The 23722-nt window shown below is 42.7% G+C and overlaps 1 protein-coding gene and 1 long non-coding RNA gene across 9 annotated transcripts in view; one reads left to right on the top strand and one right to left on the bottom strand.

The window, feature by feature from the left end:
- Positions 1 to 23722, top strand: part of PALLD (palladin, cytoskeletal associated protein) — a 408455-nt gene that overhangs the window by 354552 nt on the left and 30181 nt on the right. For 6 of the 8 annotated variants that reach the window (XM_023252685.2, XM_023252684.2, XM_045055694.1 and 3 more), the window contains 2 exons: positions 11360 to 12040; positions 22543 to 22678. In XM_023252685.2, coding sequence (XP_023108453.2) covers positions 11360 to 12040; positions 22543 to 22678 — 817 coding nt within the window. The remainder of the gene's footprint in view (positions 1 to 11359; positions 12041 to 22542; positions 22679 to 23722) is intronic. The other 2 variants (XM_045055693.1, XM_045055692.1) reach the window with 1 other exon arrangement.
- Positions 14984 to 22546, bottom strand: LOC111560137. Its single transcript, XR_002741733.2, has 2 exons — positions 18069 to 22546; positions 14984 to 17633 (listed from the first exon to the last, which is right to left on the bottom strand). It is a non-coding gene; the product is annotated as an uncharacterized LOC111560137 (long non-coding RNA).

Below are 23722 nucleotides of genomic sequence, written 5' to 3'. Positions count from 1 at the left end.
CTTCCAGGGTGTTGAGTTCTTCGGACAGTAGCACTGTCTCGTCTTTTATGATGTGATCTGCTTTAAAATATAAGCTTTTGCAATTTTATGTTTTAAGAGTTAATATGTTTATATGTCTTAAGAATTGTATATATTGTAAACATTATATCGTTTCTATGCACAAGGCTAAAAACACTCGAACTACTAACGGAGGAGACTATCAAATGCAAAGATGAGCGGAACACTGTTAGCCATTTGTTCTTACAACTTCCAATGGTTTCTTTCGCCATTTTATGAACAATATACGCATTCATTGTTTACTGATTCATCAACTTCAGATAGTGCTAGTAGTGTTTAAGACGATTCTTACCAGCAAGATATTCTTGTCAGGCCTTTGGCACTGACCAGCTGATAACTTTGTGTAGTTAATCTCTACATTTCCATTTCCATATCGGTAAATGAAGGAAATTAGACTGGTTGGTCTCCAAGGCTACTTCCTTCAAAGGGTCAGGGAATATTTGAATTAACTTAAGCAAAAAAAAAAAAAAAAAGGTGGAAGAGAGCAGTTATCGTGTACGTGGGATTCAGAGATAAAACTGCTCTGAGAGTTATCTACATCCAGGTGCTAAAAGAGCATCCCGGTTTTACCTCTCTTGTCTTCTCTCCACTTGGCTTCTTTTTATGTATTGGCTCTTCCATGGCGGCCAGCAGCTCTGAGGGATTCTGTCCTTTGGGTTAGCTGTCCAAGGACAGAGACGCATTTCCCTTTCACCTTCAGTATGAAAAATCCTGACTGGCCTGGCCTGACCTGGGTCATATATTTATCCTTGAATGATTTGCTGAAGCCAACAATGATTGGCTAGTCCTGGGTCATATGCTCGCCCTGTGACCAAGGCTTGGGGGATTATGACAGGCAGACCCACGAGGAATAGAGTAGAAGCAGATCTGTAAAGGAAGGGATGAACTACTTTTACCAGATGAAAGGAAGAATGGCAGATAAGGACAACAGATGTCCACTCTTCTTGGAGTTTCAGGAAACCCATTTGAAGAGGGAACTCATCCAGTTCACCAACTAGTGAGTCATTACTTGCTTTTATGAATGCTTACTGCCGTGTCGCCAACCACTGGCCTCACTCTCCTTCCAGAAATAAAGCATGACCTCCACCTCCACATTCTTTAACTTAGTATCAGCCGTTAGGAACTCCCAGCGGTGCTTCCACAATACTTGAAAAACGGGTCGAGATATCAACATCAAGTTGTGGGCAGACATCAGTGCTTCTGATTCCAGACCCAGCGCAGTCATCCCTCGCAGCTTTGTTTGTAGCACTGGATTAGGGCTTTATGACCTGCCTCACGACGGACACGCAGGGAACCATTTCCTCTTTCGGTACGGGGGCCAACTTTGTTATCACAGGATACAATCCATGCTTTGAAAAAGAACATTGCAGCAATGGGCAGAATGCACCCTTCTAAAGAAAAGAAATGCCTAGAGATGACTAAAGTTCTCAGCGAGTCCTGAAAATATCCCTGAGACTCTTTTCCTCAAGGTAAACATAAACTTGAGGCGTTTCTGACTGAAAACCAAATAAAATGGAAAATGGGCACTGGCACAGGCTTCCGCTGCCTGGAACATGATGGAGTGCCTCACAGATGCCAGATTGGGAACTACGCTGCCAGCTTCACAAACACTCCCCTTTGGGGGATGGGAGTTTCATATTTTGGATACTGAAAAACCAGAGTATAAGTACTGTCTTACTATGAGAGCTGTGATTATTTCACCTTTCCCATATGCCACATAAAAGGACACCTGCTGATCTCACAGGTAGGGACATTGACGAGCAAACGAAAGCACAGAACACACAAACCTGGCTCTAGAAGATCTGGCCCGTGGGTGTGTGAGAGCGTCACTGCCGAACCTCGACAGTGCCCTACCGGCCTTGAGGGTAGGCACAGCTTGGAGGAGGGAGAAGGAGTTGCTAGATATTATCGGGGAGGACTTCAAGGAAAGATAGATGTTGAAATGGGCACGAAAGGATGAAGACAGCCTCAGTGGATGGAGAGAAATTGGTGGGGTGTGAGCCTTCCAAAAGAGAAAAGACCAAGAAGGAAAACCCAAGGTTTTCCTTGGGGGAGTTTGGGGGACAATGAGACTAATTTGGAAGAATGAAAATGTGGAGATAGAACAGGAGTTAGGGATAGGAAGTTAGGGCTGTTTGGAGCCAAATTGTGGGAATCTTCGAATTATCATGTTATTTAGGGGGAGAAATTAGAGAAGGGGGGGCACTCTGTCTTAGGCATGCTAAGTTTCTGTCACATGAACTGGGCAACAGAAGTGGAATTCAGGACTAGGGTCTGGGTCAGAGATAGATTAGGGAGTGATCGGAAAGTTCTGATGTTGGGGGAGCACCCATAGTTAGAGAGCCAGGGAAGAACCCGGGAGGAAAAGGCACAGTATCAAAGGCAAGAGGACAAGGATGCTGGTGGTAGTGATGGCAGCAGAAAAGCTTCAAGAAGGAGGGGGTGATCGCTATGCATTGTCAGGTGCTGCAGAGGGAGGGCGGAGGAAGCACCAGCACTGACAGATTATAGGTCCAGAGCACAGCATAACTGTATCTTTATGGTGAACGAAATACCTTGATTTTCAGGAGGTTTACAAAATCAAGCCAAAGGGATAAGTTTTGCAGTGGAAAGAGAAGGGTTTATTAATGGAACGGTGAGTGGTTCCTGAGCCACTGAAATAGTTCACATTTCTTTAAGGGAGAACATTCTAGCAGAACCATAGCCAACCCAATTCCCACGGAGCTGTTGTGAGACACACAAAACCCTAAAGCTATTTTTCTTAACTTATGGACAGAACTTATCTGTATTAAGAAACAAATGCAGTTTATGTTCACTAATCAGATGATGATTGTTTACTGCATAAAAGTATCCTTCCGGGGGCACCTGGGTGGCTCGGTTGGTTAAGCGACCAACTTCAGCTCAGGTCATGATCTCGCAGTTTGTAAGTTCGAGCCCCGCATTGGGCTCTGTGCTGACAGCTCAGAGCCTGGAGCCTGCTTCGGATTCTGTGTCTCCCCCTCCCCTGCTCACCCTCTGTGTCTCTCTGTCTCTCAATAATAAATAAACGTTAAAAAAAATTAAAAAGTATCCTTCCTTTTGTAAGAGTCATTTGTGGAAGGATTTTAGTTTGCCTCTCCAATGCCTTCAAATCTATTTCTGCTTACCAGGAAATAACATATTCATTTTTCAAAAACTGTTTCATTGGACATGAAAACAGCATATGCATAGGATGAATGTATATATACGAATAAACACCACACTTGGGCTTGGGTAGCTGTTTATGAGTTCCTTTAAAATCAGTTTCTTTATAATGTTTAAATGTTACTGGACTGAAGAGTAAGGATCATAAAATCTGAAAGTTTATTAGGACCTTACAAATACTATGTTGTAAGTTCCCATTTTATTTTTTTAAGTTTATTTACTTATTTTGAGAGAGTGAGAGAGAGTGGGAGAAGGGCAGGGAGCCAGGGAGAGAGAATCCCAAGCAGGCTCCCTGCCGTTAGCACGGAGGCCGATGTGGGGCTCGATCTCATGAACCATGAGAGCATGACCCGAGCTGAAATCAAGAGTCAGACACTGAACCAACTCAGCCACCCAGGCCCCCTATAAGTTCCCACTTTGAACATTTCCCTCTTGGGTTGACTCTGTGTTCTTACCAGTAAATAGCCTGTGGGAGAGTGGCTTTATCTGCAGGGTATCTGTACTCCCTTAGAGCAGCACATCCGGGTGTCCTGAGTGCCATATAGCCTGATGGAACAGCTAGTCTTGTACATTAGCAAAATCTGAGGATTCTAGTTAAATTCTGCCAGTATTTATTGATCTTACACGTGAGCACAGTGAGATATTGAAGATAAAATGTTTGGAAGGGGCAGACAAGTGAGAGAATTGTTCTTTTGTTCTCTGAGTGGATTAAAGCCATTTGGTGAGTAGATAATGGTTATTTCTTTTGAGAGATATGACACTTTGCCCTTAGTAATAATGCAGTCTTACCAGTACAGAATGCATACCACTGTTTTAGATATATTCAATTCAGCAAACATAACCTAAAATGGATGACACAGTAGGCTCTCAATGACCACGTGGAAATTTGAGCAAATATTCATATTCACCATACGAAACCTTAAAATATGATACGAATTCTTCATCTCATTATAAGACTGAAAGCTAGGTATCTGTCCATCATTTTCCCCCCAATTATTTAAAATCTCAGAGAAATGTAATGCTCAAGACCTGAGTAGTTCCTCAACATCCGCCTCACAGGGAGTGGTTGTTTGTTTGTTTGTTTGTTTGTTTGTTTGTTTGTTTTTTGGTGTTTCCTTTAGAAATGAGATCACTAACTCTGCCCCAGGTATTGACAGAAAAGGTTGGAAACCAGGTTTCTCTTCAAAAGTACACTTTGCCTATGTTAAGAATTAATACTGGGGCACCTGGGTGGCTCAGTCAGTTAAGCATCCGACTCTTGATTTTAGATCAGGTCATGATTTCACCATTCATGAGTTCAAGCCCCACACAGGGCTCTGTGCGGACAGTGTGGCCTGCTCAGGATTCTCTCTCTCTCCCTCTCTCTCTGTTCCTCTCCCTCTTGTGCACGCATGTGCGTTCTCTCTCTCTCTCTCTCTCTCTCTCTCAAAATAAATAAACTTAAAAAAAAAAATACCAAACATCTTCAGTTGTCAATAGTCCATGTTAATTTCTGTTATGTCCACTATATTTTAGCAATTTTTGTAAGAATCAGCGGCTATTGGGGCGCCTGGGTGGCGCAGTCGGTTAAGCGTCCGACTTCAGCCAGGTCACGATCTCGCGGTCCGTGAGTTCGAGCCCCGCGTCGGGCTCTGGGCTGATGGCTCAGAGCCTGGAGCCTGTTTCCGTTTCTGTGTCTCCCTCTCTCTCTGCCCCTCCCCCGTTCATGCTCTGTCTCTCTCTGTCCCCAAAAAATAAATAAACGTTGAAAAAAAAATTTAAAAAAAAAAAAAAGAATCAGCGGCTATTATCTTTCGGCTGTTTTCACTGGCCTATGCAGCAACAGAAATGAAAATTATTTAAGGCATTTAACTGTGATGTGGAATTGATGCTTTTTAGATCCTGACCTCACATTCCTCCTGTGGAAAAAAAAAAAAAAAAAAAGGCTAAGGCTGAGACACCAGCATTCCACCCCATAGATTCATCAGGCTTATTCATTATGACTTGCCAACACCATCCGAGTCTGTCCCTTATCGTATATAATTTAGTCAGGATATAATCCGGGTTTTGTTTTGTTTTTTGTTTTTTTTGGTTTTTTTTGGTAAGACTAAATGCTTTGGACTAAATCCCTTAGCCTTTGCAAAGCCAAACTGCTACTTACGCGCCCCATAGAGAGTTGCATCTCCACAGACCTCCTGAAGGAGACCCCTGTGCATCTGGGAAGCCAGCTGTGGGATTCACGTTCTGAGGAACAGCTCAGGTCAGTGTCCACCCTTGTTAGGAACACCACCCCTACCTGTTAGTCCTTATTCCCTGAGCTACATGAGGGACACGGCTGAGCTTTGATACTCCAGAGACGTTCCCAGGAGGATTATGGATTGGTCCGCACTTGCTCCCTGTTTCTCATGGTACATGGAATGACTTCAAATAGACATCAGCTTTATATACGAAGACATAAAGAGCTACTGTTTTTCTGTAGCAGAGCCAAATGCAGTTCTTATTCTAAGTGGAAAGGACGAGTCTTTCTAAAAGAGACTGAAGTCATGTGCTGATTTCACTCAGGTCACTTCTTCCCTGAACCCTCCTATGTAATTAATTGTGCTGAGTCCTGGCTCTATCTAGAGAGTCAGGATGATTTACAAAAGGCTCAGAATAAATTAAAGATCAAAGAGCAAGGCTTTTGTAAAGAAACCTATGTCATTTTGCAATAAATGTTAGACACACATTCCTGAGAAGTGGTCAGTTTTAATTTGATTTTAACATTCTCTTGTTTATGTGGTACTTTGTAGAAAATCCAAATCTTTTATCCCTGCCCTCTCCCCCAACCTTAGGGGGGATGTGTTTAAACTCATAGTTATTTTTGCACTTAACAACCTCCCCAAAACCTAATGTAGTACATTTTCATTTGGCTTATATTCACTCGTTTTTATTATGTAAATGATTGTTCTCAAGACTGTGATTTATGGACCTTTTACCAAAGGGCAATAATAAATTAGTCCTAACCAAAGCAAGTTGTTAGATACTAACGCTCACCAAGTGGACCTTTTTTTATAGGATACGAAGACATAAAGTATGAATAATAGAAACAAGAGCAAGACAGTTGAAGTACTAATATAATAAAGTAGATGGAACTTAATCAGTACTCTCTGAACTGAAGCCCGTGTAGGAGTTTTATATTCCGTTTTATAAGTTCCCAGAATTAATATATTGAGTTCTCTCATAGATCTGATACGGAGCTAATCCCAGCTGGGGAGGAATGTTGTGGGAACACCCGGTTTATTCCCTAATTCACTTACCTACTTTCCTTTGAGAATTCTTAAAATTCCCCAGTCCAGTATGGGGCCCTCCTGTTGTAGGCCTGAATATACCGAACATACCTGATAAACCCAGCATGGTATCGAAATTGCAACCGGAAATTAACGACGGTTGTTGTCATTGACAGTGACGTGTCTGCCCTATGCGGGTGTTCGGCTGGGTGTTGGGAGGATGCTGGGAGTCACAGCCCTGGCTGTCAAAGTGCATATAAATAGCAGGACCAGCACAGCTCTCCGTTCAGAGGGTGCAGCTACGGCCCCGCTTTGTCATACAATGGCTTCTGTATCACACAATAAAAAATGAAAGAAAATACATAAGCCAACAGCATATTTATTCTGAAAGCACAAATGTTTTCCAGCTTCGCGATCCCAAGAGTTCCTCCAGACAATTATAAATACTCCATCTTTATTAACATGAGCAGGGGATAAATTACTTCTTGCGATCCAGACATTGCTCCGGAGAGAGATACTGGGAATTCCCAATTTACATAAAAGTTGTTCTCCAGAAGTTTGCTTTCACATCATTTATTTTGAACTTGGGCTGCAGTTCCCCAGAGAAAAAGTGATATGTAGTAATAATAAACTAACATTTTTAATAAACCTTTTTTGTTTGTTTGTTTATCGAGCACTTTAGAGAGAATGGTATATAGCATGAGGCTTTCGCACCAACCGACCCTTCACATCCAGGTTCTGCCCTTAGACAAATTATTTGACCTCACTGACCTATGGAGAATTTGTGAAAGGGGGATGAAAATGCCAGGTACATGACTGGTGCTGTCTCTCCTCTCCCACCCCTACTGTGGCTTTCTGAGTACGAGAAAGCCACTACTTGCAGTGGGAAGAGATAAACAGGAAAATCCCCTTGCAGTAAGGAGAACATTATCTCCATTTTTTTAAAGGTCCATTTTGTACAGTAACCAGAATTCATGCGGTGGTTCTCTCCTGTTGTGGAACGTTTCTTGAGTTCACACTGTGAACCAGGCACTGTGCTTATTTTATCCTCGTAATGATCCCGCAGTTAGTAGCCGGTGGAGTTGGCTTTCAAGCCAGTACCGTCCAGCTTGAGTCTAGCTTCTTTCTCCTGTACCACACTGCCGCTTGGCTGGTTACGTTTTCCAAGGCTGCTTTAGTCTAGTGGCAAGACAGATGACTGAATTGGAAAGTAAACTGTGTTCCACATCTCTCTCTCTTTATCCCTGTCAGATCTAAATCTTGGCCCCATCCAATGGTCTGTACAACTGCTGTAGTTAAAATCTGTGTCCAGGGGTGCCTGGGTGGCTCAGCTGGTTGAACGTCTGACTTCGGCTCAGGTCATGATCTCACCATTCTTGAGTTCGAGCCCCGTGTTGGGCTCTATGCTGGCCAAGCTCGGAACCTGGAGACTGCTTCAGATTCTGTGTCACCCTCTCTCTCTGCCCCTGCCCCATTTGCACTCTGTCTCTCTCTCTCAGAAATAAATAAATATAAAAAAATTTTAAATCTGTGTCTAAACTATTAGGATTGGGGGAAGGAGGCTCTTGATTTTCTATAATGCAGGAGGAGAATCCACTGAGTTAGTATTTACATATTCCCTTTCTGAGCTGCCCAGATCTTCTCATCTTTGCACCATTTCACCCTAAAGAGAATCAAGTTTGAGGTCAAATATTCTTAAATATATTCTTGAATATGTAAAACTTAAAACATTGATGATTCAGATCTTTAAGGCCCTCATGCTGTGGTGACATAGAAGCATGAGGAGAGAAAGTTCTTAGAAGGGAATGATGACCACAGAATGTTTTAGTTTTTTTTAAATCACATTGGAAGTCGGGGTTCTTCCATGTTGACATGCCTGGTGCAGTTAAAGAAGCCAGACACAGACACAGATCTAACCTGGCTCTACAGGTTACTTGCTCTGTGACCTTGAGCAAGTTACCTGAAGTGTCCTCATTTGTAAATGGAGTGTGACAAGTGCATGACAAAAAGCCCAGCCCTCTCATTTCCTCAACTGTTGACGCCTTTAGAATTTGCAAGAGGGGTAAGAGTAGAAAATTTCTTAGGTTTTTTGAATGAGGGTTGTGGTACAGGAAGGGGAAAAAGGCTGGAGGCGGGGGAGGTGTTGGTTGATGGAGTAGTTGTGCAAAGCCAAACACTTTAATATGATGCTCAAAGTGCTGTCCTTGCGAGTAGGGCTTCCCAGAACTCTTTAAGCCTAACAGTTCAACCTTTACCCAGTATTTCCAAGAAGTTAAGTTTCATTTTCAGAAAAAAAGCAGAAAAAAAATGGGGAAACCAGAAAAGTGATGACTTTTTATAGTATATCTTTTAAAGTAACTTCCAAAGGCTTTTCTGGAACCTCTCATTCCCTTTGTAACTTAATGAGGATGAAGAAAATGACTTAGAACTGTGCATTTCATCACCTCAGAGTCCAGGTTTTAGATCCATTTAACTCCAGTATTCTTTAAAATACGATGATCTGCCAGAAATCAAGTCAGACACTTACTAATTCAGAATAACTATTTTACTTCCCTTCCCACCTCTCCAGTTCCCTGCATATTTTATTCTTCTTCCAGTGCAAAATGGGGGAGTAGAAACCCTAGCAGAGTTCTTTGATGCAGCATCTGTCGGTAGTCAAGTCACTGTAATGCCTGTTCATTTCTTGTGAAATGCTGTATTAATACTTTCTTGAACTGAACTGTCTAAAAGCATGTCAGCAGCTTTAAGCCCACATGGGTTAACAAACTTGGTGGTTGTTTTAATGGCCGAATGAGTAGGCTTAACTCCAGGAGAGTTAGAATACAGTGGTGGTCTGGGCTTTCCTGCCCTGGCTTCTTTGAAGACTGGCTTCTCAGAGCCACTCCCTCATCTTGGGGCAGAGGAGTCCTCACACTAGATACAGGGAACGATATGTTGTCTGTAGCAACCCTGCCGGAGCCACCACACGCAGTTATTTGCTGATGCCAGGCCAAGCTTAAAATACCTTAAAACACATCGGAGGCTCTGGCTGTGGTGAGCCCAGCTGGCCAGAGTAGGGGAGCAGTGCCTCTGAGGAGGGCCATGCGGATGACTCCCAGTTCAGATGCAGTCAGCCAAACGTTGAAGATGAACATTCGAGGACTAGGATGCATAAGTAGGAAATAAGAAGGTGATAGAACAGGCAGGGAGATCAGAAAGGAGATTTGGGGATTCAAGATGAGCACTAGATGATGGGGTTTAGAGCTGTTGGGTGGTTTTTTATGCATTCTATTCCTGGGCCAGTTCTAAATATGTGAATGCAGGAACACATGTGCTGGACAGTGGACCCAAACCACACCGACATCTGGAACTCAGCATCTGGTGAATCCTAGCAGTGTCATGGCTTTAAAAACGCTCCAGTTAAAAATGCTTTGAAAACGCTCCAGTTAAGTTCCACAGGACTGACCCCACAGAGTTCTTTGGTGTTGGAATCTTTGATACTCTGCACAGATTAAACATATAGGATCATCCTTATACTTCATACACATACTAGACCCACCTAATATATACTTTTCAGTTCCCAGGAAAGTATTTCTTGCTCTCTTTGTGGATTTAAGTGTAATCAGTTTACTGGCTAATTATAGAAGGGAATGGAAAACAAGGGAAGGATGTTCCTACATCTAATGATACTTGTTAACAGAGCTAAAATCCTTTTGGTTTTTTTTTTTACTGTCAGCAACTTCAATTCCTTTTATTGCTCTGAATCTCTAAAAGCTTGATTTTGAAAATTAAATAATTAAGTTAATTAAATTAACCCAATAATTTCATTATTTAATAACATTAAAATTTATTAAATTAATTAAACAATTAAATTGAGGGTTTTGTGTTTTAGTTTCAAAAGGTTTAAAGTTAAGACCGAAGTTAGCTTTACGTATTCATGATTGTTTTATCTGGTTGTTACAGTGCCACCTTCTGTTGAAGTTTCTTTTGACAGCCATTGGTGCACTGAATTAAAAATGTCTTGGATGTAGAATTCAGCTAACTAGGGAAGCTTGAGTAAAAGAGAGTTAGATTTTAGCTAATTGTTAGCTGCTTACTAACTTCTTTTGTAAAATCTAAACTTCAGACTATCTCTTCTCGATGGAAAGTACTTGGGGAATTAAAACTGCATTATTTATTATTATTAATAATTATTGTAATTTACTCCTTATTGAACACTTGCATATTAAAGATAGGTGCCATTTGTGTATTTTAGACATGGCACAGAATATCAGTGTGTATTAAGGTTTGTGTAAATAATTGGCAGTTCAGAGTCTAAAATTTTGGTGGTAGTAAATTTTGCATATGTCTTTGTAGGTAACAAATGCAGAAATTAAAGTGGAAATCACCATGTGGTATTTATTAAATGCAGAGTTGATAGCACTAAAATAGGCAAATTGGATGAAGCTAGGTCTTCCAAAAACAACTTAAATGTTTCTTTTAACTTTCTCATTATGACAGGATTTTCTTCCAAAAAATTGGCAAATGAGAGGACCGAGAACTCATGTCAGAAATTTTTCTCTTCATATTTCTGGTTCTATTCAAATGAAATACGGCCCCTGGGAGTCAGACGTAAAATTTCCATCACTGAGATTTATTTGTAAACTGATTTGGATCATCTTGGGTAAAACTTCAATTAGACATTGAGATAACCGGTTACGCGTAGTTAACCTAGCGCTTTGTCCACAATCCATAACGGGCAACACACTTGAGGCTACTAACCGGTGCCTAACTCCGACCGGGTGCGGCCTGGAGCTGCCAGACGCGGGGAGTTCCGTCCACACGCGATCCTCACTGCCTCGCACGAACGTTCCCCCAGTTCCCTCTCTGAAGGTGTCGCTTTTGTCTCCCCTCAGGGACCCTCTGAAAATCCAGCAACTGCAGAACCAGGTCCGGCTGGAGCAGGAGGCCAGCGCGCGGCACCCCCCGCCTGCCGGCGCCCCGCGCAGCGCGCCGCCCTCGCCGCCCTTCCCGCCGCCGCCCGCCTTCCCTGAGCTCGCGGCCTGCGCGTCGCCCGCCTCCCCGGAGCCCATGAGCACGCTCGCCTCCCGCTCCGCGCCCGCCATGCAGTCCTCCGGCTCCTTCAACTACGCGCGCCCCAAGCAGTTCATCGCGGCGCAGAACCTCGGCCCCGCGTCGGGCCACGGCACGCCGGCCTCCAGCCCCAGCTCCTCCAGCCTCCCGTCGCCCATGTCCCCGACCCTGAAGCAGTTCGGCCGCGCGCCCGCGCCGCCCTTCGCGCAGCCCTTCGGTGGCGCCGAGGCCGAGGCTCCGTGGTGCCCGTCCTCGCCGTCGCCCCCGCCGCCGCCGCCCCCCGTCTTCAGCCCGACGACGGCCTTCCCGGTGCCCGACGTGTTCCCGCTGCCGCCGCCTCCGCCGCCGCTTCCCAGCCCGGGCCCGGCGTCCACGTGCGCCTCGCCCGCAGCCCGCTTCGGCCACAGCCAGACGCCCGCGGCCTTCCTCAGCGCCCTGCTGCCCTCGCAGCCTCCGCCGGTGGCCGTCAATGCCTTGGGCCTGCCCAAGGGCGTCACCCCCGCGTGAGTGACAGCCCCACGCCCCCGCTTGCCCCGCCCCCTGAGCTCGCGGGGGGGGGGGGGGGGGGGGGGGGGGGGCCGTGCCCCCTGATCCGCGATCCAGGGGTAGCCCTGGGCCTTTTTTACGAATTTCCATCCAGCCCGTGTTCAGCTCCCTTACCGTTGCCAAGTCAGTACTTTCTACTCTGCACTAAGCAATACAAGATTCTGCTCAGAAACTACCCAAAGTCTATGCGGTGCGCCTATGATTTTGACGGTAGTGGCGCTGGCTACTATATAGGACGTCGTGCTAAGCACTCCACGTATGTTACCTCATTTGATACACTCCTGAGAGGTGTCCTTGCCCCACTTAGGGCTGAGGATTCCAGTAATTAGAGAATTTGCTCAGGGGCACATTAGCCCCCGAACTGAGATTTGAGTTCATGTCTGTCTGACCTCAGATCCATGCACTAACCAACAAACTACCCAGATATTTGAGATCAGTATTAAAATAACCGTGGAGGGGGTGGGTTATTAAGTGTACGTTTCATGTTTTTGAATTATCTAAATTAACAGAATTAAAAAGCTAGCCTTTACGTAGACGTAGTGATTGAGCGGAAGAGAGGAAAACGTGTACGTGTCTTTGTGTTACTGATGCACGTGAGTGAGGACGTGTGCGATGTAGTGAAGAAGTGACCGTGCCGGTTCTGTCCCTGACAGTGATCTCTATGTAAACTACATGGAACCTCCAGCTCAGTTTTTCTATTTGCAGATTATCTAAATACCTGTCTTCCCTTATGTCACAGTGATGTGGCAGCCATCTGAAATCTTTAAGTAGGAAATCCGTGAGGATAAATAAGATAACATCTACAAGAGTACATTAAAGCCCTCAAAAGAAATATATAACGTAGGTGTTTAGCACATTCTGTCGATGACTAAAAGCTAGCACATGCTCATTTCACTGAAGACTTCAACACAAGTACATGTCAGCAAAGGTCAAGACATTTCCCACATCTCTGAAATAAACTCAGATCCTACTTCAGAGTCTCCCAGAATCCCAATATTGTCCAGAGAGAGAAGAAGGAAACCCTACTAAAGGACAAAATGAGGGGCATCCCTTGGGTGGCTCAGTCGGTTAAGTGTTCGACTCTTGATTTCTGTTCAGGTCATAATCTCACGGCCATGAGATCGAGCCCTGCGTTGGGCTCCATGCTGGGTGTGGAGCCTGCTTAAGATTCTCTCCCTCCCTCTTACTCTGTCCTTCCTCCCTTCATGCTTGCACCCAGTCTCTCAAAAAAAAAAAAAAAAAAAAAAAAAGAATGAGAAGACCTTAATTCAGGTTATTTTCATTGATAATGAAAAAGTTTTCCATTCTCGGATGTACTGACACCACCTTAGAGATGAGCATTGCTATGTTTGACTTTGACAAGGTGTATGAAGGAGCTTCAGGTAGCAATATCATGTTTTGATAAGCACTTTCTAAATGTCGATTATATGAATTCTATATTTGAAATCTGGCTTCTCAAATCCATATGGGAAAAACCTCAGTCAAATGAATATGTAAATAGAATAAAGGAGTTTGTATAGTAACGTTGTGATAATGGGGTTCTACTGAAAGTTGAGTGAGTCAACTTGCCTGAGAAAACTTGCTTTTTCTCTCCTACTTTTTTGTTTTATTTGGCTGCTAGGAAATGAAGCATTATCTTGCCACAAAGAAGCTCACTGTTAGATTCAAAAAGTGGTAATTTGTTGCAGGACACTGTTTTGTCCCTCTTACTAGGAAATGGCACCAAATCTTGCTTCCCAGGAAGATAAGTACTCATCTGTGTAATATTTCTCCTCAATGGTGTCGGGTGGTCATGCCTTTTATCATCGTAAATAGTCTTTTATCCTCTTAAGTAGAAATAATAGATTATTCTGATCTTTGAAATTCTCTTAAGAAGGTATGCAACTTCAAGAGCGTACCTCAAGTAATAGAAGCATTTGTTTATCAACATGTATCACAGTTATTAATTTTATGGAGTAAAATACTGTGTAATTGTTATCACTAAAAATTCTAGCAGCTCCTGCCATTCCTTAAAAATTAATGGAGAAGCCATGCTAATTTTGTGGATCCTATGGAAAACTGTACCCAAAGATAGACACTGTGACACCAAAGATAAGTGGCAGTAGCAGGCTACAGATTTTTAGCTCTGTGCTGGTCCAGTAAGCCCTAATTATACAGTTACCCTTTCGTCTTCAAGGAATTTTTCCTTTTGCTAATAAATCATACATATCTGAAGAATTCACTCTTCTGATTCGATATATGTGACTTTTGGAACATATTTTTTCCTCTAGTATTTTGTGGGATCCCTCATTTGTATTCTGAATTAAAAATGAAAAGGTAGTTGGGGCGTCTGGGTGGCCCGATCGGTTAAGCGTCCAACTTCAGCTCAGGTCATGATCTCACGCTTCGTGAGTTCGAGCCCCTCATCGGGCTCTGTGCTGACAGCTCAGAGCCTGGAGCCTGCTTTGGATTCTGTGTCTCCCTCTCTCTCTCTGCCTCTCCCCTGCTCACGCTCTGTCTCTCTCTCTCTCTCCCTCTCTCTCAAAAATAAATAAAAATTTAAAAATTTTGTTTTTAAAATGAAAAGTTAGCTTTTATCCTTCACAATAATCCAAATGATTTGCCCAAGACCGAATTTCTGACCTCTTTGAACTTGTAAGAACTGGCCAACTGTTGCCAAATGAATCTTTTAAATGACTTTCACTTATACTTCACTGGGAATTTGTGATTATGATAGCAAATTCAGTTTTGCTTATATGTATGGTTTCTCAAGTTGAATGGTTTTGCCGTATTTATCAAGCGCCGGTAAGTAGGTGGATTATCCATGATTCAGTAAGCAGAAAGACTGTATTTTTTCTTTGCCCTCCTTGTTTTACCAAAATCTTACATATAAATATCACTTATCTTAGTTTTCTTAATCATCAGTTGCATACTAGTTGTTTTATTCTGTTTGTTTAGCAGTGTCTTTGTTTTAATTCGCGAAAGGTCACGCACTAAGGTTTTAAATAGTCTGCGGAGATAAGGTTCTGTTTCTCACATGTCTGGGTAGCACAGGTCAAGTCAGGAAACAAAGGCCTTGGATGCCAGTGATAGACCACAAGGTCAAGAAGGCCAGTGACAGTGGGCTGCGGTCAGACTCGCAACAACAGTATTTGGTTGTTGGCTGATTGTGGTTTGGGAACTTCTGCACATCCAATTCCCCTGGTGCCTTCCTTTCTTCAAACAGCTTCATTCTTCCCGAGGGTTACTGGGGTCACCAGCAGCTTCTCAAAGCTGTTGACAGACACAAATGTTAAGTTGACTAAATCTTTCAGATGGAGGCAATGAGGAGAAAAGATGCCTTAGAAAGAAGCCCGTTTGCACTTTGATAAAAATTAGCGTATTCTGTTCCCCTCTCAGTCGCTGATAGTTCGTTTTACAGCTTCCACTGCTGTAAGCCTGTTCCTTGACACAGTAAATCAGCCCTGCAAAATGGTGGCAATCCAGAGGATTCAGGAACACCACCTAGGAATCGTGCAGCAGGTCTGTCTCTGCTGGTCTCTGAGTGGCTGTACCAAGTCTCGTGGTGAAGCAGGTCAGAACTGTCCCCGAGAACGAGACTGGCGCTTGTTGGCACTGCATTTTTTTGCCCATCTTCACATTCCTACAATGTGTTCTCATAAGGGAGTGCCATACAGCCACAGTGCTACAATGTTTCCTACTCTTAATTTCTTCCTTTGTATAAGGAGGCCTTTGGTTTGAAGTGATACCCCATGTTTGTCCAGAGTTAAATCGTGTGTCAATAAGAGCCTTTATATACGTGTATTAATGAGAGCTTTTATTCTGTAGGCGCCCAGCTCTTTACAAACATTATCTCATTGTCCTTCTCTTTCACCCTGATTTATAAGAAACAGGTAGGTGGGGACACTATCATCACTCTACATGCAAGGTGAGGGCACCAAGAGGTGAAGCGATTCCCCAGGGTTCTGGAATAAGCCTAAGCAAAGAGAGAGTGACTTAACCTTGGCTGGATTGCCCAGGTTGATCTCAGTTAAGTCTGATGTCTGCTATTTCTTGATTAAAGAAAACGGCTGCAGACCGACAAAACAAAATCCCCTAAGTCTTAAGAAACAGTTTGTAAAGATTTATTTGTGTTTCAGGCAGTTTTGAAGTCAAGATAGTGGTTAGATAGTAACTAACAGAAAAGACAAAAGCTGCATTGGACTCTGCAGACATTATCTCATTCTTGTCTTTTTCCCCCCTTGCAGGAAACAGGTAGGTGGGGGTAGGTGGGGGCCTTGTCGCTCCCCATCAGAGGCAGAGGCCCAAAGGGGTTGAGGACCTTCCCAGGGTCTCATTGTTGGGTTCATTAATGTCTAGTATCCTAGAGGATTGCACAGAAAGTTGCATCCAATTCTGAGCAAGTATTTGCTAGCAAATGAGTAGGCAAGTTTTCGGGGTCTGCTGTGACTGATGATGATCTGCTGAAATGTCTGCCCCAGGAACAGGTCAGAATCAGACCTGCTCATCTCAGATGGCTCTGTACCAAGTAGGTATAGTGAACACACATGTGTGAGTATATCCTTTAAAGAACCCAAAAGGTAACGTGAAGAGAACTTAATATTTTTATAAAGTCACCTATTTTCCTTTAAGAGCTCAATTTATCCATTTGTACTCTAACAGCTTGGGCTTTGTCATAGAATTTAGTAAGAAAATAGAATTGATATACAAAAATGCAGTTTGGGTATCTTGGGCTCTTTCATAGATTAATTCACATATTACATTCGTGGATATGAGGGATACCTGAATGCCAACGTGTTAATGATTTTGCTTCCTCTGAAATGTTGTGGAGTTTAGTTATTATTAGATGTCACTGAATATGAGAAGAGGAGAATAAGAGGACTTTCAGAAGTTGTATCAAGGGCAGGGCGCTTTCAAGATTATTCAGTAGCCAAGAAGAAAAGAAAAAGAAAGAAAACCTCCCAGGATTTGGTGGTGTTTGAATCTGGAAGATTTTACCTTCCAGATGCATGTGTGTGTGCTTGAGAAGTTCTTACCCCCAGCCACATGAATATTACTGTTTAAGCTAGAGTAAGCAGATCAGTAATATTTTTTGCACAGTTGGGCTGAATTGTGTATACACTGAAGTATTTATATTTCGTGTGGGAGGCTTGCATGAATTGTTTACTGGTTAAGATTTGCTTCTGAGGATGAGTTTTTGTGAAGAGTTGTGGTTTTAGTAACAGTTTACTTTGAATAAGCATTTAAGCAATTTCATTTTTAATTGTACAAACCATCATGAAAGGAGATCACCTCTTTGTCATCAAATTCTCTTGTTAAAATTTCCTAATGAGTTGTTGCTCTTCATTTATCAAAAGTGGTGCCACTGGGGAGAGCCAGCCACAGCCATCTGTCATTAGGAATTCGTCTTACAGGAAAACAAACTCAGTTGCCGAAGCTCTGCCTCAAAAACTTACAACTATTTTTCTTTTCTACTGTAACATTATATAGGAACCCTTAACTCTGTGCTCAGTTTTTAACACAGTTGCTTGAAGTGTTTTCTGAATTATGTCAGTCCAAATGAGATACTCTCTGAAAAAAAAGGTTCCATATTAAAACAAGGGTGAGAAATATTGTGTCCTACCCCTCTTTTCTCAGGGTTCACAATGCCCTGTTGACCTTGCCACGCTCATTCAGGCCCTGAGACCTTTGCACTGCCTCGCTCTCCCTCTAGTCTTCACTCTGTCACTTGGGCCTCGATGGTTCTGTCATCTCCTCTGACCTGTGATTGACTGCACTGTGTAATCCAGTCATCCACTCACACTCCCGTCCTTTCATGGCACTTACCACCTCCTGCTATGCCCTTCCTTTCACGCTTCTATTTCCTTTCTCTCTCTGCCATCCCCACCATAGAATATAATTTTTCTGAGTTCAGTCCCTTAGTTTTACAGGAAAATAAACATGGTATTGCTAGCACTCAGAACACAGCTGAACACTGAAAAGCCAATCAATAAAGGTTATTTGCACCTTTTTGGAAATTGGTCAAGAGTTCTTGGCATCTCCTTAAACTCCTTTATGTCTTTCATTCCGTTCTCCTTGGCCAGTTTCATCTCTGTGATTCAGTTCCATACTGGGTAGTTTCTGTTGGCCTCTCCAGAGCCCCTCTTAGTATGCCAGGCACAATCTAAATACTCAATATGTATTAGTTCATGTCATTTTCCTAATAACCCTATAGGTACATGCTATTAATACCCACATTTTACACTTTACAGAGGATGAAACTGAGGCACATAGACATAAGTAACTAGCCCAAGCCCCAGTGTTTTAGGGAGTAAAAAATAAGAGATTGTCCCTTCTACACCTTTAGTCATGCTGATTCAGAATTCCTTCCTCTCCCCCCACCCTCCCCACCTGTCTACATCCTTATGATGGTTCAAGATCCTCGATACTGCCTCTTTCACAGAGCCTCTGCAGTCAGTCTAGCCAGCGTTCTTTCCTACTTTTTTTATTCCTATTGCTCCTAGAATCACCATGACATAGTTTGTTCCTTAATTTGTTCTCCAACTTATCAGCCCCTTGAGATCAAAGGCCACCCATTAGGATTTGGCTATCTTCTGGTCACATAGTGTTGGGACTACAGTGATGTAGCTTTTGTTTTATTATTTTTCGTTTTTATGTATAGAATTCTACTGCCTAGAATTCCAAGATGTCATCAGGTGACACAATGGCTTGTCTTACAAACCAACTGTTGAATTTCAGGCTTAACAGAACTCATATTGATGCTTGCCTAGCATTGTGCCTTGCTGTATACTCAGTAAATATTTGTCAGTGACTGTTAGACATTTAAAAATCTTTTAGTTGATTGATTTGATTTCAGTGTTAATTGTTCAGAACCAAGAAATTATGTGTACCTTAAATTCTGTGAGTCAAATAAAATGTCTTTAAAATGGCGGGGAATAGAGATGAAGCAAATGCTCTTCTAATGCTTGTGATCTTGATACATTTAGGGAATCACCTTGTTAAGAGAAATATAGAATGGCCAGGGTTTTTATTTGGGTCAAAGAGTAATTTTAATTGTACTCTTTGAAACAGTAAAATACCTGGGTGGCAGGGATCCAAACCAAGGCGAATGGCTTCTCTATGAAATGTCTTAGGGCAGGTGTTCTCAGGTCCCTTAAAGAGTCAAAGATACTGAGAACTGCTTTTTAAGCAACAGGACTTATTCTGTTGTGAATAGACAGGTGTTTACTTGTCCAAGGGGACTTGGGGCTGTCTTTTACAAAAGCAGTTCCCTGTTTATATTGTTTAGATGATCTGTTCTGCCCTTGATAGCCGCCCTTTGCCCCTTTCTTTCTTATTGGTGCAAGGAACATGGCTCTCAGTGTATTCTGCCTGCAGAAACACAGTGAAGCTTCTGTCATCAGAGGCTGCTCATCATCACGGAGTTGTGCAACTCATTTATGTTGTCAAGTGTAAAATAATGGGAACCTGTGTCTTCCCAATAATAAGTGATGTAACACAGAGCTAGCTTTAATGTTGCCTTTCAGGTGACTTCAAAACCTACCTCTTCCAGTTCTCAGATGTAAGGCTTTAGTCAAAAGCAGTGTAGAACTTTTTTTCCCCCAAAACTATGTAATTTGTATTTGTTCTGAGCCTAACTTATTTACATGTGGTTTGATTATATGGATGGCTTTGGCATAAGTTTTCTTGCCTGAGGAGGGAAGAGAGAGGTCAGAAGTGAAGATAGTGCATCCATTCACTAATTCCATGAATGTTATTTGAGGATCTGCTGTTTGGCAGGCATTGTCATGGACAAAAGAGGCATGGTGAGAGAGGGACAATTTAAAAAGAATGTACATTAATAAACTTTGATAGGTGCTATGAAGAAAACAAACATGTTACAATACAACATGAGTAGACTGGGTCAGGGTCCTCCTTTCCAAGGAGACAAAAAACTGAAGCCTGAAGGCTGATGACACCGTCTTGAGAAAAAAAGGAAGGGAGAAAGGCTCCAGCTCAGGGAAGCTGGCAATGTGTGCACATTTTTGTTAACCGATTATATGGTCCTAAAAATCGAGGTTAAAAATCACTATTTCTATGGCTCTTGTTGTTAATATGTCACAGCTTCACTGCCCAGCTCCTTAAAATTCAAGATCAACTCCCAGTGAGTAAGATACAACGAAGTTTGACCTCGTTCTTGATATTCAAACACAGGATATCACAGTATTTTCTTTAATACCAATGTTTAACACCCTCCCACTTGAACTTTGGGGCAAGTGACTAGAAAGAAAGGACCTGGAAAAGCTGTCAGGGTAGTTTCTGTTATAGGTATCAGAAGATTAAATGCACATGGTTTATTGATTTACATAACTAGTATGGAGTCAGGCAGTTCCACGGTGGGTTAAGGGCTCCAGGGTCTCTGTCCTTCCAGACGGTCATCATTAGCCCCTTGTGGTCAGCATGGCTACAGCAGTTTTGCGCATTTCCTTTTGACATAATGGCAGCCATTGAAAGAAGAGGCGTATTTCTTCCTGTGTGCTTCTTTTTAGAGATGAGAAATTTTTAGCTAGAGCACCTCCCCCTCTCCCACCCTCATTTCTCCAATCTCACTGGCCAGGGCTCCATCACAGGTCTCTGGCTACACTAATCACCATTCAGGAGATTGGGACCACTCAAATTAACTTAGATCACTCACCCCTGAGTTTGGGGAGGTGGTCACCTTGGGGAGGTGGTCACACTGAGGGGTGAACACCCAGCAAAATCAGGGGAAGCTCTGCAAGGAAACAAAGGGGAATAGACCGGAGGAGCCCAGGCCTCAGGGCTCAGAGTATTACTGATGAGGGCCGAGTACACAGCTGTTACAGGATGCTTATGCTTTCTCTTGCATGTTTAGTGATTGGCTGTTCCCAGCATTTTGGGGTGAAATGGTGAGAAGCAGAGGATTGGGTGAACTTCAGTGTTAAATGACATCCTCAGCCTTACTAGTGTTTTCTACCATATCAGTAAGGTGGTATCAGGCACAGGATGCCTTGACTCATTTGCAGTAAACCTTTTTTTTAACTTAGAAATGTCTTATCATAAAACATATAAGCTAAATGAGGAAGCATATACAATGTATATATATAGTCTAAAAGGATAATAATAAAAGTCATACCTGTTTCTAGTATCTTTGAAGGTTCCCCACATGACCCTCCCCAGTCGTATTCACAACTATCCCTAGAAGGTAACACTACCCTGAATTTCAGAGTTAATCCTTCTCTTGTCTTAATGGTTTATATAAGTGTGTTTCCCTAAGTTTATACCTCAAACTTTTTTATGAACCAGAATCACCTGGAGGGCTTAAGACACAGACTGCTGGACCCTAACCCCAAGGTTTCTGACTCAGCAAGTGTGGAGTGACTCCAAAAATCTGCATTTCTAACAGTTTCTCAGGTGACGCGGAAGCTGCTGGCCAGGGACCACCCTTTGAGAACCCCTGCCTTGGCAGAAGACTGCTTAGCTTTTTGCCTGTTTATAATTGGAAGCATATTTTATGTATTCTTCAACTTGGCTTTGTTTTAGCTTAGCATTATGTTTTTGAGATTCATCTTTGGTGATAGGGTAGCTATGCGTCATTCATTTTCACTATTGTATAGTATTCTCTTTCTGTTGCATCTTTACTCACAGCCCTGTGAGGGCAAAGGAAGAGAAGTGGGAAGCAAATTGCTTACAGCACCAACAAAAGCAATACCACACCCATCAAGCATCCAGCCCCAGCGACCCCTGGCTCACGTGTTCCGACGTTGTTGCTGCCCTTGGAAAGAAACATTCTGAGGTGTCACCTGAGAGCCCTAGGCTCTCCAGGGGGTTTAGGAGGCTTGGGGAGTACCCTGCAGAGCGGGGCCTGCAGACCTTCCAGGGCCCATTAGTATAAAATAGACCGTTTTATAACATTGACCTCCTCTAATCAAATCAGGATAGAAGGGAAGGTAACAAACGATATTTGCTTAGAATGAGCTAGACACTTTGTTGAATAAGTTGATTACAAAGGATCAGAAGGACTGAACTTCTGAAAGTATGAAAGAAATATGTTCTCTTTGAACTCTTCTCAACAGCCCTATATGGCATATATTTTTATATTTGTTTATAAAACATGTTAAGAAACTAATCCAAAGTCACAAACCTAATACAAGGCAGAGCCAGATTTTAAACCTGTGATTACAAATCGTTGTCTTTTCACTTTACATTGCTGCCTCCCTGGGACTGAAACACAGGCCTGCCCTATCCTTGGCATGTATCTGACCACCTGAGACACACTCCCTAAGGCATTTCCACTTTCTCTGAAAGCTGGTTCCAATTAGTGTTACCTGAACACTGCAAGCAGCTTTCATGGTTCCTTCCATAATTAGTTGGAATAGATGTAACATTAGAAAAGAGTGGGATACATTGATACATTGTACTCTCTTTGTTGAACTTGAATGCCTGACAACTGACCATATTGTCTTGTGCTTTTGTCCTACAGGGGATTTCCAAAGAAAGTCAATAGAACCGCTAGAATAGCTTCTGATGAGGAGATTCAAGGCACAAAGGATGCTGTCATTCAAGACCTGGAACGAAAACTTCGCTTCAAGGAGGACCTCCTGAACAATGGCCAGCCGGTATGGAGAGACAGATTTGGGGCTTGTACTTGGAATATTAGCTACCCACATCAGAGAGCTCTTCCCTGACTCAGGTTCTTGCAATCTGTCCATGAAATGATTTCATTACCCCTAAACCTCAGTGTTCTTCTTAGCATTATGGCCTGAATCTGGGGGGAAGGGAGGAAAGTAGAAAGGCTTCCCTCTACTCAGCCTTCACTGTTTCCTCCTATTCATGAAGAACATTCTGGGAGTGAAGATAGCAAGTTGGAGATAAAGAGGAAAGGCTGATTTTAAGGTGGGGAGTAAAACAAAGGAGGAATTGCAACATTACAAAGAAAAAGGAACAGACCTGGGCTGGGTAGGAGGGGGAAGGCATGCTCTGGAATGATTTGTATCTACCAAAAGGAGAATCTGGATTCTAAGACATGTACTGCTTCTACAGAAAAACTATCTTCACTAAGGAAACAACCCCTGAAGTCCAGGACTGTCCTACTAGACCATAAATAGATAATGATTCAGTAATGAAGGAGTAATGCTTGTTCTACAATATTGTTCTAGTTTGTCAAAGCCAGACAACTAAACGCAAGAGAAAAAAAAAAAAGAATTACATTTTAAGGGGGCAGAATTGTAGAGCAGGTTTAGTATAGTATCTGTACGGTAGATTTGGGGCACCTGGGTGGCTCAGTCAGTTAAGCATTTGACTTCTGGTCATGATCTCACAGCTCATGAGTTCGAGCCCTGTGTCAGGCTCTATGCTTACAGCTCAGAACCTGGAGCCTACTTCCGGATTCTGTGTCTCCTCTCTCTGCCCCACCCCCACTCATGCTCTTTCTCTGTCTCTCCAAAATGAATAAACATTAAAAAAAATTAAAGATAGATAGATCGATAGATAATTCCTCCATTGGACTTAAATGTTTCCTCATCAGTTGTTTTTTTTTTTGTTTTGTTTTTTATTGACCCTCCTCTTACCACATCCAGGTTATTTTTAAGGGGACAGGAAGAACAAGTCTCGCAAATAAGATTTCCCAGGTGAAGGAAAGGAGCCTTTTGTGGCTTTATTTT

This window comes from Felis catus, chromosome B1, assembly GCF_018350175.1.
Source record: "Felis catus isolate Fca126 chromosome B1, F.catus_Fca126_mat1.0, whole genome shotgun sequence".
NCBI lineage: Eukaryota > Metazoa > Chordata > Mammalia > Carnivora > Felidae > Felis > Felis catus.
This window is presented reverse-complemented; position numbering and strand designations above follow the sequence as displayed.